Source organism: Mobula birostris, chromosome 1 (genome assembly GCF_030028105.1).
Source record: "Mobula birostris isolate sMobBir1 chromosome 1, sMobBir1.hap1, whole genome shotgun sequence".
NCBI lineage: Eukaryota > Metazoa > Chordata > Chondrichthyes > Myliobatiformes > Myliobatidae > Mobula > Mobula birostris.
Genome location: NC_092370.1, coordinates 120,163,640 through 120,176,348, shown reverse-complemented (window position 1 = coordinate 120,176,348; position 12,709 = coordinate 120,163,640). Strand labels below are relative to the sequence as shown.

At 38.4% G+C, this 12,709-nt stretch overlaps 1 protein-coding gene across 5 annotated transcripts in view; it reads right to left on the bottom strand.

Moving 5' to 3' along the window:
• Positions 1–12,709, bottom strand: part of fam91a1 (family with sequence similarity 91 member A1) — a 63,607-nt gene that overhangs the window by 23,435 nt on the left and 27,463 nt on the right. For all 5 annotated transcript variants that reach the window (XM_072261409.1, XM_072261419.1, XM_072261437.1 and 2 more), the window contains 5 exons: positions 9,557–9,672; positions 9,136–9,248; positions 7,609–7,695; positions 5,294–5,417; positions 4,355–4,503 (listed from right to left, as the gene is read on the bottom strand). In XM_072261409.1, coding sequence (XP_072117510.1) covers positions 4,355–4,503; positions 5,294–5,417; positions 7,609–7,695; positions 9,136–9,248; positions 9,557–9,672 — 589 coding nt within the window. The remainder of the gene's footprint in view (positions 1–4,354; positions 4,504–5,293; positions 5,418–7,608; positions 7,696–9,135; positions 9,249–9,556; positions 9,673–12,709) is intronic.

Here is a 12,709-nt window from a genome sequence, read left to right as displayed (position 1 = left end):
CAATCTTCTACATTCTAGGGAATAAAGTCCAAACCTATTCAATGTTTCCCTATAACTCCGTCCTCGAGTCCCAGCAAAATCATTGTAAATTTTACCGGCACTCTTTCAATCTTATTAACAGAGCATCCTTCCTGTAGGTAGGTGACCAAGACCGAACATAATACTCCAAATTTGCCCTCAACAACATCTTATACATTTTCAACATAACATCCCAACTCCTGTACTCAATACATTGATTAGTGAAGTCTAATGTGCCAAAAACTTTCTTTACGACCCTATGTACCCGTGACACCACTTCCAATGAGTTATGGATCTGTATTCCCAGATCCCTTTGTTCTACTATACTCCTCCCTGCCCTACCATTCACTGTATAAGACCTACCCTGGTTGGTCCTTCCAAAGTACAACACCTCACATTTGTCTGCAATAAATTCCAGTTGCCATTTTTCCAACTGATCCAGATTCCGCTGTCAGCTTTAGTGGTCTTCTCGTTGTTTACTACACTCTCAATCTTGGGTGTCATTTGCAAATTTGCTGATCCAGTTTATCACATTATCATCCAGATCGATGATACAGATAACAAACAACAAAGGACCGAGCACCAATCTCTACGACACACCACTAGTTACAGACCTCATCAGAGAGGGAACCATCTTCAACCACTCTGGCTTCTTTCACAAAGTCAATGTCTAATCCAGTTTACTACCTTATCCTGAATGCCAAGAGACAACCTTCTTGACCAATCACCCAAGTGGAACCTTTTCAAAGGCCTGGTTAAGGTCCATGTGGACAACATCCACTGCCTTACCTTCATCAACTTTCCTGGTAACTTCCTCGAAAAACTCTACTAAGATTGGTCAGGCATGATTTACCATGCCATTTACCATGATTAACCTGTCCCTGTCTATCCAAATACTTACATATGCAGTCCCTTAGAATACCTTCCAATAACTTTCCCACAACTGATGTCAGGCTTGCCAGCCTATAATTTCCTGGCTTGCTCTTTGAGCCTTTCTTAAATAATGGAACAACATTAGCTATTCTCCAATTCCCCCAACACCTCACTGTGGCCAAGGATGTTTTAAATATCTCTGCTAGGGCCCCTTTAATTTTTGCACTAGCCTCCCACAGGATCCAAGGAAACACCATGTCAGGCCCTGGGGATTTATTCACCACAGTTTCCCTCAAGATACCAAACATCTCCTCCTCTATAATCTGTATAAGGTCCATGATCTCCCTGCTGCATTGTCTCACATCTATAGACTCTGCGTCTGTCTCCCGAGTAAATACAGATGCAGAAAATCGATTTAAGATCTTCCCCATTTCTTTTGGCTCCACGCATAATTACACTCTGATCTTCCAGAGGACCAACTTTGTCGCTCACTATCCCTTTGCTCTTAATGTATCTGTAGAAGCTCTTAGGATTCTCCTTCACCATGTCTGCTAGAGTAACTTCCATGTTTTCTTTTAGCCTTCCTGATTTTCTTAAGTATTCTCTTGTATTTCTTATACTCAAGTACGTAATTTGTTCCAGTCTACCTACAGCTGTTATGCACCTCCTTTTTCTTATCCAGGACCGCAATACAGTATCTCTCAAAAGCCAAGGTACCCTAAACCTGTTAACCTTGCCTTTTATTCTAACAGGAACATACAAACTGTACTCTCAAAATTTCACTTTTAAGGACTCCCATTTACAAACTACACCTTTGCCAGAAAACCACTTGATCCAATCCACACTTGCTAAATCCTTTCTGATACCATCAAAATTAGCCTTCCTCCAATATAGAATTTCAACCTGAGAAGCAGATCTATCCTTTTCCACAATTACCTTGAAACTTGTGGACTAATGGGTGGTCTATACTATCATCCCTTTAGTGTGGCCGTGCCTTTTTTATTCCTCAGTCTACCCACAAAGCCTCACTAAACGAGCACTCCAGCTGGTCCAGGCTGAGCACTGCCATGACATTTTCCCTGACTAATAAGGCCACTCCTCCCTCTTTAATCCCTCCCACTCTAACACATCTAAAATAACAGAACCCTGGAAGACTGACCTGCAAGCAAGTCTCACTAATGCCTACAATGTCATAATTCCACATGCTGATGTATGCCCTAAGCCCACCTGCCTTTCCTACAATACTCCTTGTACCTTTCACACCGTGAAATATACGCAGCTCAGAACATTGGTCCCATCATGCTAGACCTTTCAATACCCAACTTTGTACATAAGCTTAACAATGTTTTTACCCACAACAATTCCTCTATCTGTTCTGGCGCTCTGGTTCCCATCCCCCTGCAACTCCAGTTTAAATACCCCCTCCCCATCTCCGTGCAGCACAAGCAAACCTTCCACTTTGTAGTTCATTTGTTGTTTTATTCTGCACTTTTATCTTTGGAACAAGTTAATATATCACACAGCAAATGGAATGTCAATAGGACTATCATATGGAACTAATTTTAACCCAAGTAAGATTGGCCATCATATCTAATCATACATAGGCAATGAATTCATGACAAAGATTATGCATTTACAAGTAAACAAGTATTTCTGAAAACTGCAGCAAAACAGCAGCGTCAATGGAATTTTCAGATATCCTCTTGTGAAGTTGAAATCTGAGCAGTGAACTGCTCAGATTTCAACTTCACGTTCATTCAGTTTATTGTCATTTGCCCGCATACATGTATACCGCCAAACGAAACAATGTTCCTCTGGAGCAAGGTGCACAACACAGTATATATAATTCACATATACAAAACAAAGTAATATCACCACAAATAAATTAAAAAAAATAAGATGCATATACAAGGCAAATTAAAAAGTAAGTAGTATAACACTAATGGTGCTTCATACATGATGAGACCTGGGTGGTGGCAAAGAGTTCAGTACTCTTACAGCCTGGGGGAAGAAATCATTTCCCATACTAACAGTTCTTGTCCTAATGCTACGGTACCTCCTGCCTCATGGTAAGAGGTCAAAGAGATTGTTGGATAGAAGGGAGGGTTCACTGACAATGCTAAGGGACTTATGTATATAGGAGTCCTGATAAATATCTCCAATGGGTGGAAGAGAAACCCCTATAATCTTTTCAGCAGTGCTCGCAAACCTTTGTAGACAGTTATGGTCAGATGCCTTGCAGTTCCCGGACCAGACGCTGATGCAGCTGGTCAGGACACTCTCAATGGTGTTTCTATAAAAGCTGGGGGTAGTAGCCACAGTCATCTCAATCTTATCAGGAAGTAGATAAGCTGATGTGCTTTCTTGACTAAAGAGGTGCTGCTGAGGGACCAGGTATGATTGTCAGTTACATACACTCCCAGAAACCTGGTGCTCCTAATTTTCTCCACGGAGGCGCTGCGTACTGAGGAGAGGTCAGCCTGCATCTTCAGTTTGTATAACTTTCAGAATGTAATATTTCAAAGTGCCTCCATTAACAGATTAATATTTTAATTCAGGAAAAGCTACTGACAGATTCCTTTTCACTAAGAACGTTGTGCTGGTACTCTTACACTGCAGAAAATTAAACCCTGATTTTCTGATAGCTAGAGATAATTTCATGCTTTTTCAATCTAACAATTTCATGCTCATTCAATGACCAACCTAATGTTGCATACAAAATCCAAAACATATGCTATATCCAAATGAGAACTTTTCAAAGAAATTTTCTAAATATATTTAGGCAGGACAGCACAGAGAGAAAGGAGGCATTGTGGTGCTGGCATACGGTCTGTTAAATATCTGTTTTAACCAGTGAGGTTTCTTGAACTGAATTTTTTTCATCTGACTACAATCTATCGGGGACATTTCTCATCACAATCAAAGTTAACATACAATCAAATATCACTGCACATTTACAGACAAATTATAAATTACAAATAGTTCAACCATATATTAGAACAACAAAACCAAGCATATCTTCCACACTCCCTCACTTAATTTCTGAACTCTTTGCTTCCAATTATTATTAACATTTTATTGTGGCTGATTGCATCCTTTATGCAGCACAGAATCTCCTCTAGAGTAGCTAAATATGTGCACTGATGCAGAGAATTTATCCCCATTGAAGTTCATTTGGTATTATGAGCATTAATTATAGTCATGAGTTATGGAGTATCAACAGGACAAGGAAAATATTAAAACCTCTGGTGTTTTGTACATTGTCTTCAACCAGACACCTGCAGTGTATAGATAAGACCACTAAAAATGATGTGCAATGAAGCAGTCACACAAAGCACTTTCTAGAACTTGCTTATGGCCAACATCTTCAGAATGGCACTTTGATTGCTGCAAACAAAAATACCCAGTTGGGGTTCATTACTTAAGCTGGATAAGAAGACTGTTCCTAAACCCTGCTGCTTACCTGTGGTGTGCAGCTGCTTATTGGACGGATTTCATTGCTGAGTGGTGCCATCGAGACCAACAGGGTGTAATTCTTGTTCAGGACTCTGCTGCAGGTGGCAGGATCCAATCCCAGTAAGCTCTCACAACGTAACAAATCCAATGGAAAACCTACGAGGAAATCAAGCTCATTAGCAAGCAAAATTCTGTAACGGAAGCCAGTGTCCAGAAAATTGACTGCCTCATTTCCTAAATGAACACTTCAAAAAACTCCATTTGGGTGGGGTGAGAGGAACAGTAAAAGCACCTTAAGATTAGACACTAGAGGACTGCAAAATGTTTTTGTTTATAAATAATTTATAGTAGAAAAGTCATTCTGTTCAATTAGCACACTGGCTTTGGCAATCTACCAGTCCCTCATTTCATTTAGCCTTATCAACATGATTATTGCTTCTTACACATTTATTCTCATGTTTATCTAACTTCACATGATGTACTTCTGCACTTCATTGCTCAACTGTTGCAATGACTTCTGTATTTTCGCCATCCTCTGTCAATTTCCTGTAAAATTTGTTAGTGAGAGTTACATATTTAGTCACAAATTCTGACCCTCCCCACCTGGGGCCATGCCATTTAATGAGTTTATCATTCTTGGTACCTCCTCTAAGTCACTACTCATTCATGCTCAATTTATCATATTAGTTCTAGGTCCATAGTTGGAAGATTCTCCTTTTCACACTATTGTTTTCCTGATACAAAATAAAATGAATCCCCAAGAATTAAGGCTTTCCTCTGTATTAAACTCAGTTTCTCTACTTTCAAAGTTTGTCTTAAAGTAAAGCATTATCAAATAAAATCCTATCTATATTAAGATATAAATTACTATTTAACCACAATAAATTGACCTTTTTATATTTTTCAGCCTTCTTAACAATTGATTTCAACACAGAATATATCCTACCACCGCTTGGTTGTTCATCATCTGTGACTAGGTCTTTATTATGTCGCAGGAACAGTATAGTGTTTCTCAGAGTTAGTGCATGATCAAAATATCTCTGTGCCTCCCCCTCGCCAGTGTTCTGAACCTTAAATATAAAACATTCCAATTATCATTTATAAACAGCATCAAAACAAATATTTGAATCAAAATGACTTAGTAAAGCTGTACAATTAGAAACCTTAATGTTCAAAGTAAAATTTAATATCAGAGTACATACATGTCACCACACACAACCTTGAGAGCCTTTTTCCTGCCGGCATACTTGATGGGAAATGTGCAATTTCTATATTTCTATGATACATTTGTGTTTAATAAATAATTTTATTTTTCTGTTAAAAACTGACAGGAAGTGGTTGCACAAGATTATGTAGATTATAAGATACTTGACGAATAATGCAAAGAGCTGATCTGTATCCAGATTTAGGTCCATATATTAAACAAAGCTGAAATAAACAAGTAGAATTATTAAAGATGTGTGAAAATACCAGATAGTTATCACATTTCAGAGCAGTGAACGCATCTCAAATACCTTGTTTGGCCTACATAACTTCAGGTCCACAGCAGTGTAATTGACTATTGTCGCATTAAATGCGTATGAGTGAATGTATATGCGTATAAATGAGTGGCCCAGCAAGCCACTCAGTTCAAGGGTTTGGACAATAAATGGCAGCCCTGCCTGTGAAGCCAATATTTGTGAATGAATAAAAATCCAGTGGCCTCCATCATAAAGTTTCTGCTACAGCAAACCACAAATCCCAGGTCTTTACCATCTCAGACAACGGCAGTATGTAACCGAGAAACACCATCAGCATGTACATTTCCTGTACCATGTTCCTTTCATGTCTTTCAGTTTGTACTTCACAAATATTCACCTGGTATGTACGAGAACCATTCAGTACAATAGTGTAATTGGTCACTGTTGTTTTTAGATAGTTGAGTGATAGAACTCCAGTGTTATTCAGATCTACTTACATCTATAGAAGCTCACTTTTTAATAACCTGACATTTCTTGTATATTGATTATCCTCTGATCATGGGCTCCCTCCTCCAATCAACATCAGGTCCTCCACTACTCTCATTTAGCACAACCTCTTGCTTCCATTGCTGACTTGAGATACCAATATACAAGCTCTAGATTTCCCTCCCTCAACTCAATACCCACTATTTTGAAAAATAACAAACTGCTCAAGTGACCACAGCTTTGTGGTTGCTTCAACATTTGAAGTCCTTCTCAGCTCTCTGCCATCTTTAATATTGTCTACAGCTATAAATTTCCTGTTCATATCTTCATTAGTGTGCACGAATATGGAGATTCTATATTCTATTCACTTCATAATTATGCTATTAAGTTAATCATATTAAAATAACCTTTCCATAAAGTACAGAGTCACTGATCAAGTAATTCTACGGCATGGGAGATGGCAATTCTCCAAATACTGGAGTCCTTCAAACTCTTATCAATTAGTTCTATTCTTTTTCCTTTCCTTGCCAGCACTGGTAAATATTCAATTATGTATCCAATTATCTTTTGAAAATTTTGAGTGAATCTGCTTCCACTATGTTCTCAGTTGCCACAAACCAGTTGTGCAAATGAATTTCCTCCTTTTTTTTTTGTCACCTGTGACCTCTAACCCATTGATCAGCGTGAAATGGTTCTCAGTACTTCTGATCAATTTTGATACTCTTAAGACAGTTTGGTGAGCCAGATGCTGCTTGACCTTGTTCAGGCTCCATATATGCCCACTATTCAATCATGCTTTGTAGCCCCATCTGTCTAATCACGTTAGATGCTTCAAGAGACAGGATCTCACACCAAAGTCACCCAACTGGACTGATCAACAGTTTCCAATAATTAGATATTTTAAAGCAACTGAAATAAGCAGTTTAAAAAAAGGATGTAATAGAATTTAAAACACATTTAACTTAATGCTGTTTACATTAGAAAACTAAATCATTTACCTTTCTATCCGATACAGTGATCGCATTAAAATAAATTGGACCTTGTTAGATATCCCAGTGATCCATGACACAATACTATGAAGTCAGATATAAAGTGTGGTTGAAGACAGTTGTGCTCTGCCTCTGGATGGAGTGCCAAGTCCAGCAGAAGAATGGAAGGATAAATGAGCTACCACACTACAGAACGCAAGGAGCACATTAATCTGTAAGGTGTACCTTGCCACCAACAGGTTTGTGCATTTTGTCCATTTTGAGCAGATAATGACCAAAGGGAAAACCACAAGGATAATTACTGTAACTTCTCCCTAATAACATACCTTTTCAAGTTCTACAAGGAAGCTGTCTAGAGACTCATCTGATAATTTCCCAACTTCAAACATAGTCACAGCATGACTCTTTAGGTTCTGCAGAAAAAGCAACAAAACATTAATTAAACACAAGAAAAACACTAACAAATCATTACCAAAAATGTCAGATGTTTGCAATTATTCTCCACAGAAATTGGTCCGAATTTTATTTCGCGATACAGCATGGAGTAGGCTCTTCCGGCCCCTCAAGCCTCGCAGCCTCAGCAAACCCCAACAACGTCAGTCACCTGTAACCTCATCAAGGGACAATTTACAATGAGCAACTAACCTACCCGCACGTCTCTGGACTGCAGGAGGAAACCAGGGGATGCACAGAGGTTCCTTTCAGAATGGTACCAGAATTGAACTCAGAACTCTCCAAGCTATAATAGTGTTGCGCTAAAATCTCTTAAGTAGTAATAATTTGCTCAAGCCATTTCATAGATATAACTGATAAAAAAGCAAAGTTTCACAACAACTTAAGCAACACTAGCATTTCACACTAAATTCACATAATGGGTCTGTTTCACTTTGATTTTAAGTGGCAGCAACTTTGAAAGACTTAAAAACCTTAAGTCTTACATTTACACACAACCATTCTACAGCATCCCAAATTACCTTACAGCCAAGAACTTGAGAAACACTTTTCCAATGTAGGAAATGAAGTAACCAATTTCTACGCAAGATTCCACAAATAGCAATGTGATAGTGAGCTAAACATGTTATAGAAACATAGGTTGGTTTGCTAATACTGTCTGAGAGACAGGGGATAAGTTTCCTGCTTTTCTTATTGCCACAAGTTCAATTCCTTTCACCTCAGGCAGGACTTCAGTTTAAAATATAGGGTGGTACATTAAATATTACTGCACTCTCAATTCTGCATAAGAGTGTCAGTTTTGATCTTTGCACTTGAGAGTGGAATGACACCAGAACCCTTTGAAAAGGAAAGAGTGCAGCCTCAAGAAGATGGCATCCATCACTGAGGACCCTCACAATAATTACTATTACCAAGGAGGAGGTACAGAAGCTGTGAGACCCACACTCAATTCAGAAACAGGTTTCTTCCCCCCACCCCAAGCTTTTTTGTTGCACTATTTATCTTTGTAATTTACAGTAACTTCAACTTTGTACTATACTGCTGCTACAAAACCAATGTTATGGTGTCTAAATCAGTGATAATAATTCTGACTTTTGAATGCATCCAACTGAACCAGAATTGAAACCAAGTCCACTCACCTTTACAAAATACTCCAGTCTGCAGGCTAGGCTCCTGACCTATATTTACCTCCACATAATTATCAGTAAAACAGATAATCTGGTCACTATGATATTGCTGTTTTCAAAAGCAGGGTTTAATCAAATTGATTACCAAGCTACCCATATTACATTAGCTATTTAAAAAATATTTCATTGGCCATCAAGGAAAAGACAACCTTTCTCTCATCAACTAAAAAAATGGCAAGAGAGTGACACAAGTAGCATTTCAAGGGACTTTACCGGTGAAAGATTTCCCATCATTAAAAACGCTGTGAGAGTTGAATCAAACAGGAATGCAATTCTTTTTGTGTGTCCACTGGGCAAGCTTAAACTGTTCACACTGGCAGAGTCAGCTAGAAGTCAAAAACATCATCATCACTTAAAATGCACTAAAGTTATAAATACACAACCAAGCTGGAAAAACACCCAAATTATTTATGATTTACAAAAAGATGCCATCATATGACACTTCATTAAAATGAATTAAAAATCAGAAAAAAAATCAACAACTTTAAGATGAAATACTTGAAGGTTTGAATAAGCCTATAAATTAATGAGACATTGCTATAGCTTCAAAGTACAATTAGCTTCAGCATCAATCACGACATATCTTTGAGGAAAATTATCAAACATGAGCACTGTTTATATATCCCGCACTTGCCCACATCATCTTGACTAGTTGTATCAGTGTCTGTTGTTGATGTGGTGTCATGCACAGGACTCCGATTTTCCATCCCATCCCATGATAGCAGCATTTTCTGAGGGTCCATTGCACACCTGTATGAAACAGCCAAGTATTACTGGCATCAGCCCAGGTTTGGAAAAAAGCACAAAACTGTACAAATATGCACTTATTTTTGAAGAATGTTTTTTGATCCCACCCCATATAGGTGAAAAGAATTATGGTGTTAAACAGAACAGACGCTTACAGAGGTAAATCAGTTAATTTCAAATTAATTGTGTTTGCACCTTTCCTCTCCAACAGTAACAATTGGGTTTTGATAAAATGCCATAAATATGATTATAAAGGTCAGTGGTTAAAACATAGACAAAATCAAAACTGTAACAGAATGTATAGAAGTTAACACATTCTCAACTGAATTTTATATTCAATTACAGGAAAACTTGAGAAAAGGGTTGGTAAAGGAGAAAGGGAAAGAATAAGCCTCAGACGTCAAAATAAAAAACTGTTTATAAAAAAGAATCTTTACAGCTTTGTAAATACATATTTAGAAACACTAAATATATCAAGATAATTAACTCAGTTTCTTCAATTCATTTCCGTATCATTGGTTAATATTTATTTTCACCAGTCCTAATAAGACTGATCAAATGCTTTATGTGGTATCATAAACATGGTTGTAAAGAAATTCTCTTCAAACGGAAGCTTGATCTGACAAAATTACGGAATCATATGATAATGTGAGCTTGCTTTAACAATACCCATGTACTTTCTTCAACAAATCCACTTTGGAAAATGGTCAAAATAAACTCCAAACAATAAAAGTAGTCATTTTAATTTAAAAAGTGCTGAAGCCAACAGCACAATGAAAAGAAAGCAAAATATCTAAGGAAAGTCTGGCTTATCTGTATCTCATTCAGGTACAGTGGCATGCAAAAGTTTGGGCACCCCGGTCAAAATTTCTGTTACTGTGAATAGCTAAGCGAGTAAAAGATGACCTGATTTCCAAAAGGCATAAAGTTAAAGATGACACATTTCTTTAATATTTTAAGCAAGATTACTTTTTTTATTTCCATCTTTTACAGTCTCAAAATAACAAAAAAGGAAAAGCAAAAGTTTGGGCACCCTGCATGGTCAGTACTTAGTAACACTCCCTTTGGCAAGTATCACAGCTTGTAAACGCTTTCTGTAGCCAACTAAGAGTCCTACAATTCTTGTTTGGGGGATTTTCGCCCATTCTTCCTTGCAGAAGGCTTCTAGTTCTGTGAGATTCTTGGGCTGTCTTACATGCACTGCTCTTTTCAGGTCTTACCACAGATTTTTGATGATGTTTAGGTCGGGGGACTGTGAGGGCCATGGCAAAACCTTCAGCTTGCCCTCTTGAGGTAGTCCATTGTGGATTTTGAGGTGTGTTTAGGATTATTATCCTGTTGTAGAAGCCATCCTCTTTTCACCTTCAGCTTTTTTTACAGACGGTGTGATGTTTGCTTCCAGAATTTGCTGGTATTTAATTGAATTCATTCTTCCCTCTACCAGTGAAATGTTCCCCGTGCCACTGGCTGCAACATAAGCCCAAAGCATGATCGATCCACCCCCATGCTTAACAGTTGGAGAGGTGTTCTTTTCATGAAATTCTGTACCCTTTTTCTCCAAACATACCTTTGCTCATTGTGGCCAAAAGGTACTAATTTAACTTGATCAGTCCACAGGACTTGTTTCCAAAATGCATCAAGCTTGTTTAGATGTTCCTTCACAAACTTCTAACGCTGAGTTTTGTGGTGAGGATGCAGGAAAGGTTTTCTTCTGATGATTCTTCCACGAAGGTCATATTTGTGCAGGTGTCGCTGCACAGTAGAACAGTGCACCACCACTCCAGAGTCTGCTAAATCTTCCGGAAGGTCTTTTGCAGTCAAACGGGGGTTTCGATTTGCCTTTCCAGCAATCCTACGAGCAGTTCTCCTGGAAAGTTTTCTTGGTCTTCCAGACCTTAACTTGACCTCCACCGTTCATGTTAACTGCCATTTCTTAATTACATTGCAAACTGAGGGAATGGCAACCTGAAAATGCTTTGCTATCTTCTTACAGCCTCCTCTTTGTGGGCATCATTTATTTTAATTTTTATAGTGTTAAGCAGCTGCTAAGAGAAGCCCATGGCTGCTGATTGTTGGGACAAGGTTTGAGGAGTCAGGGTATTTATAAAGCTTAGAAATTTGCATCACTTGGCCTTTCCTAACAATGACTGAACAAGCAATAGCCCGAACAAGCTAATTAAGGTCTGAGACCTTGGTAAAAGTTATCTAGGAGCTCAAATCTCTTGGGGTGCCCAAACTTTTGCATGGTGCTCCCTTTGCATGGTGCTCCCTTCCTTTTTTTTCCACTCTAAAATTGTACAAAACAAAAATAATACACTAATCTTGCTTAAAATGTTGAAAAGAATGTTTTATCTTTAACTTTATGACATTTGGAGATCAGTTCATCTTCTACTCACTTAACTATGCACAGCAACAGAAATTTTGACCAGGGGTGCCCAAACTTTTGCATGCCACTGTATGTCTAGTTGCATGGGTGTTTTCAAGAGCCAAGGCAGGTTCCAACATCAATATTCAGTATCCATGTGGCAACAGGACATTGCTGACTGCATGATGTTGATTTTTTGTGCAATTACAACAACTGTGTACATAGCAACAGCCAACATAGCTTGTTAATAAATAGACTTGCATCTATCAGGAAAGATCAGAGGCCAGGGCTCTCTTCTCCATACGTGTGCAATTTGATGAAGGGTCTCTCGATTTCTAATTATACGTGCAAGTGGGCCACCTGGTCTCTGGATGCTGCTCTACCAATCAGCAAACTCATGATTAATATTTTACCAGACCACTTCCCTGTCCTTCCTCCATTTCCCTCCAGCATCCAGAAAGCAATCAACACCATCTCTGAATTAACTCCATGACTAGCACTCTACATCCCTCTGGGGTAAAGCATTCCAAAGACTCACCATCCTTGTGTGAAGAAATTTATCTTCATTTTAATCCAAAATGATTTACCCCTTTGACTTTTAACTCTAGTCTTATTTCTGCAGAAACACCTATCCAATTGAGCCCTCTAAGTGTACATTCATTTCTTATTCTTCTG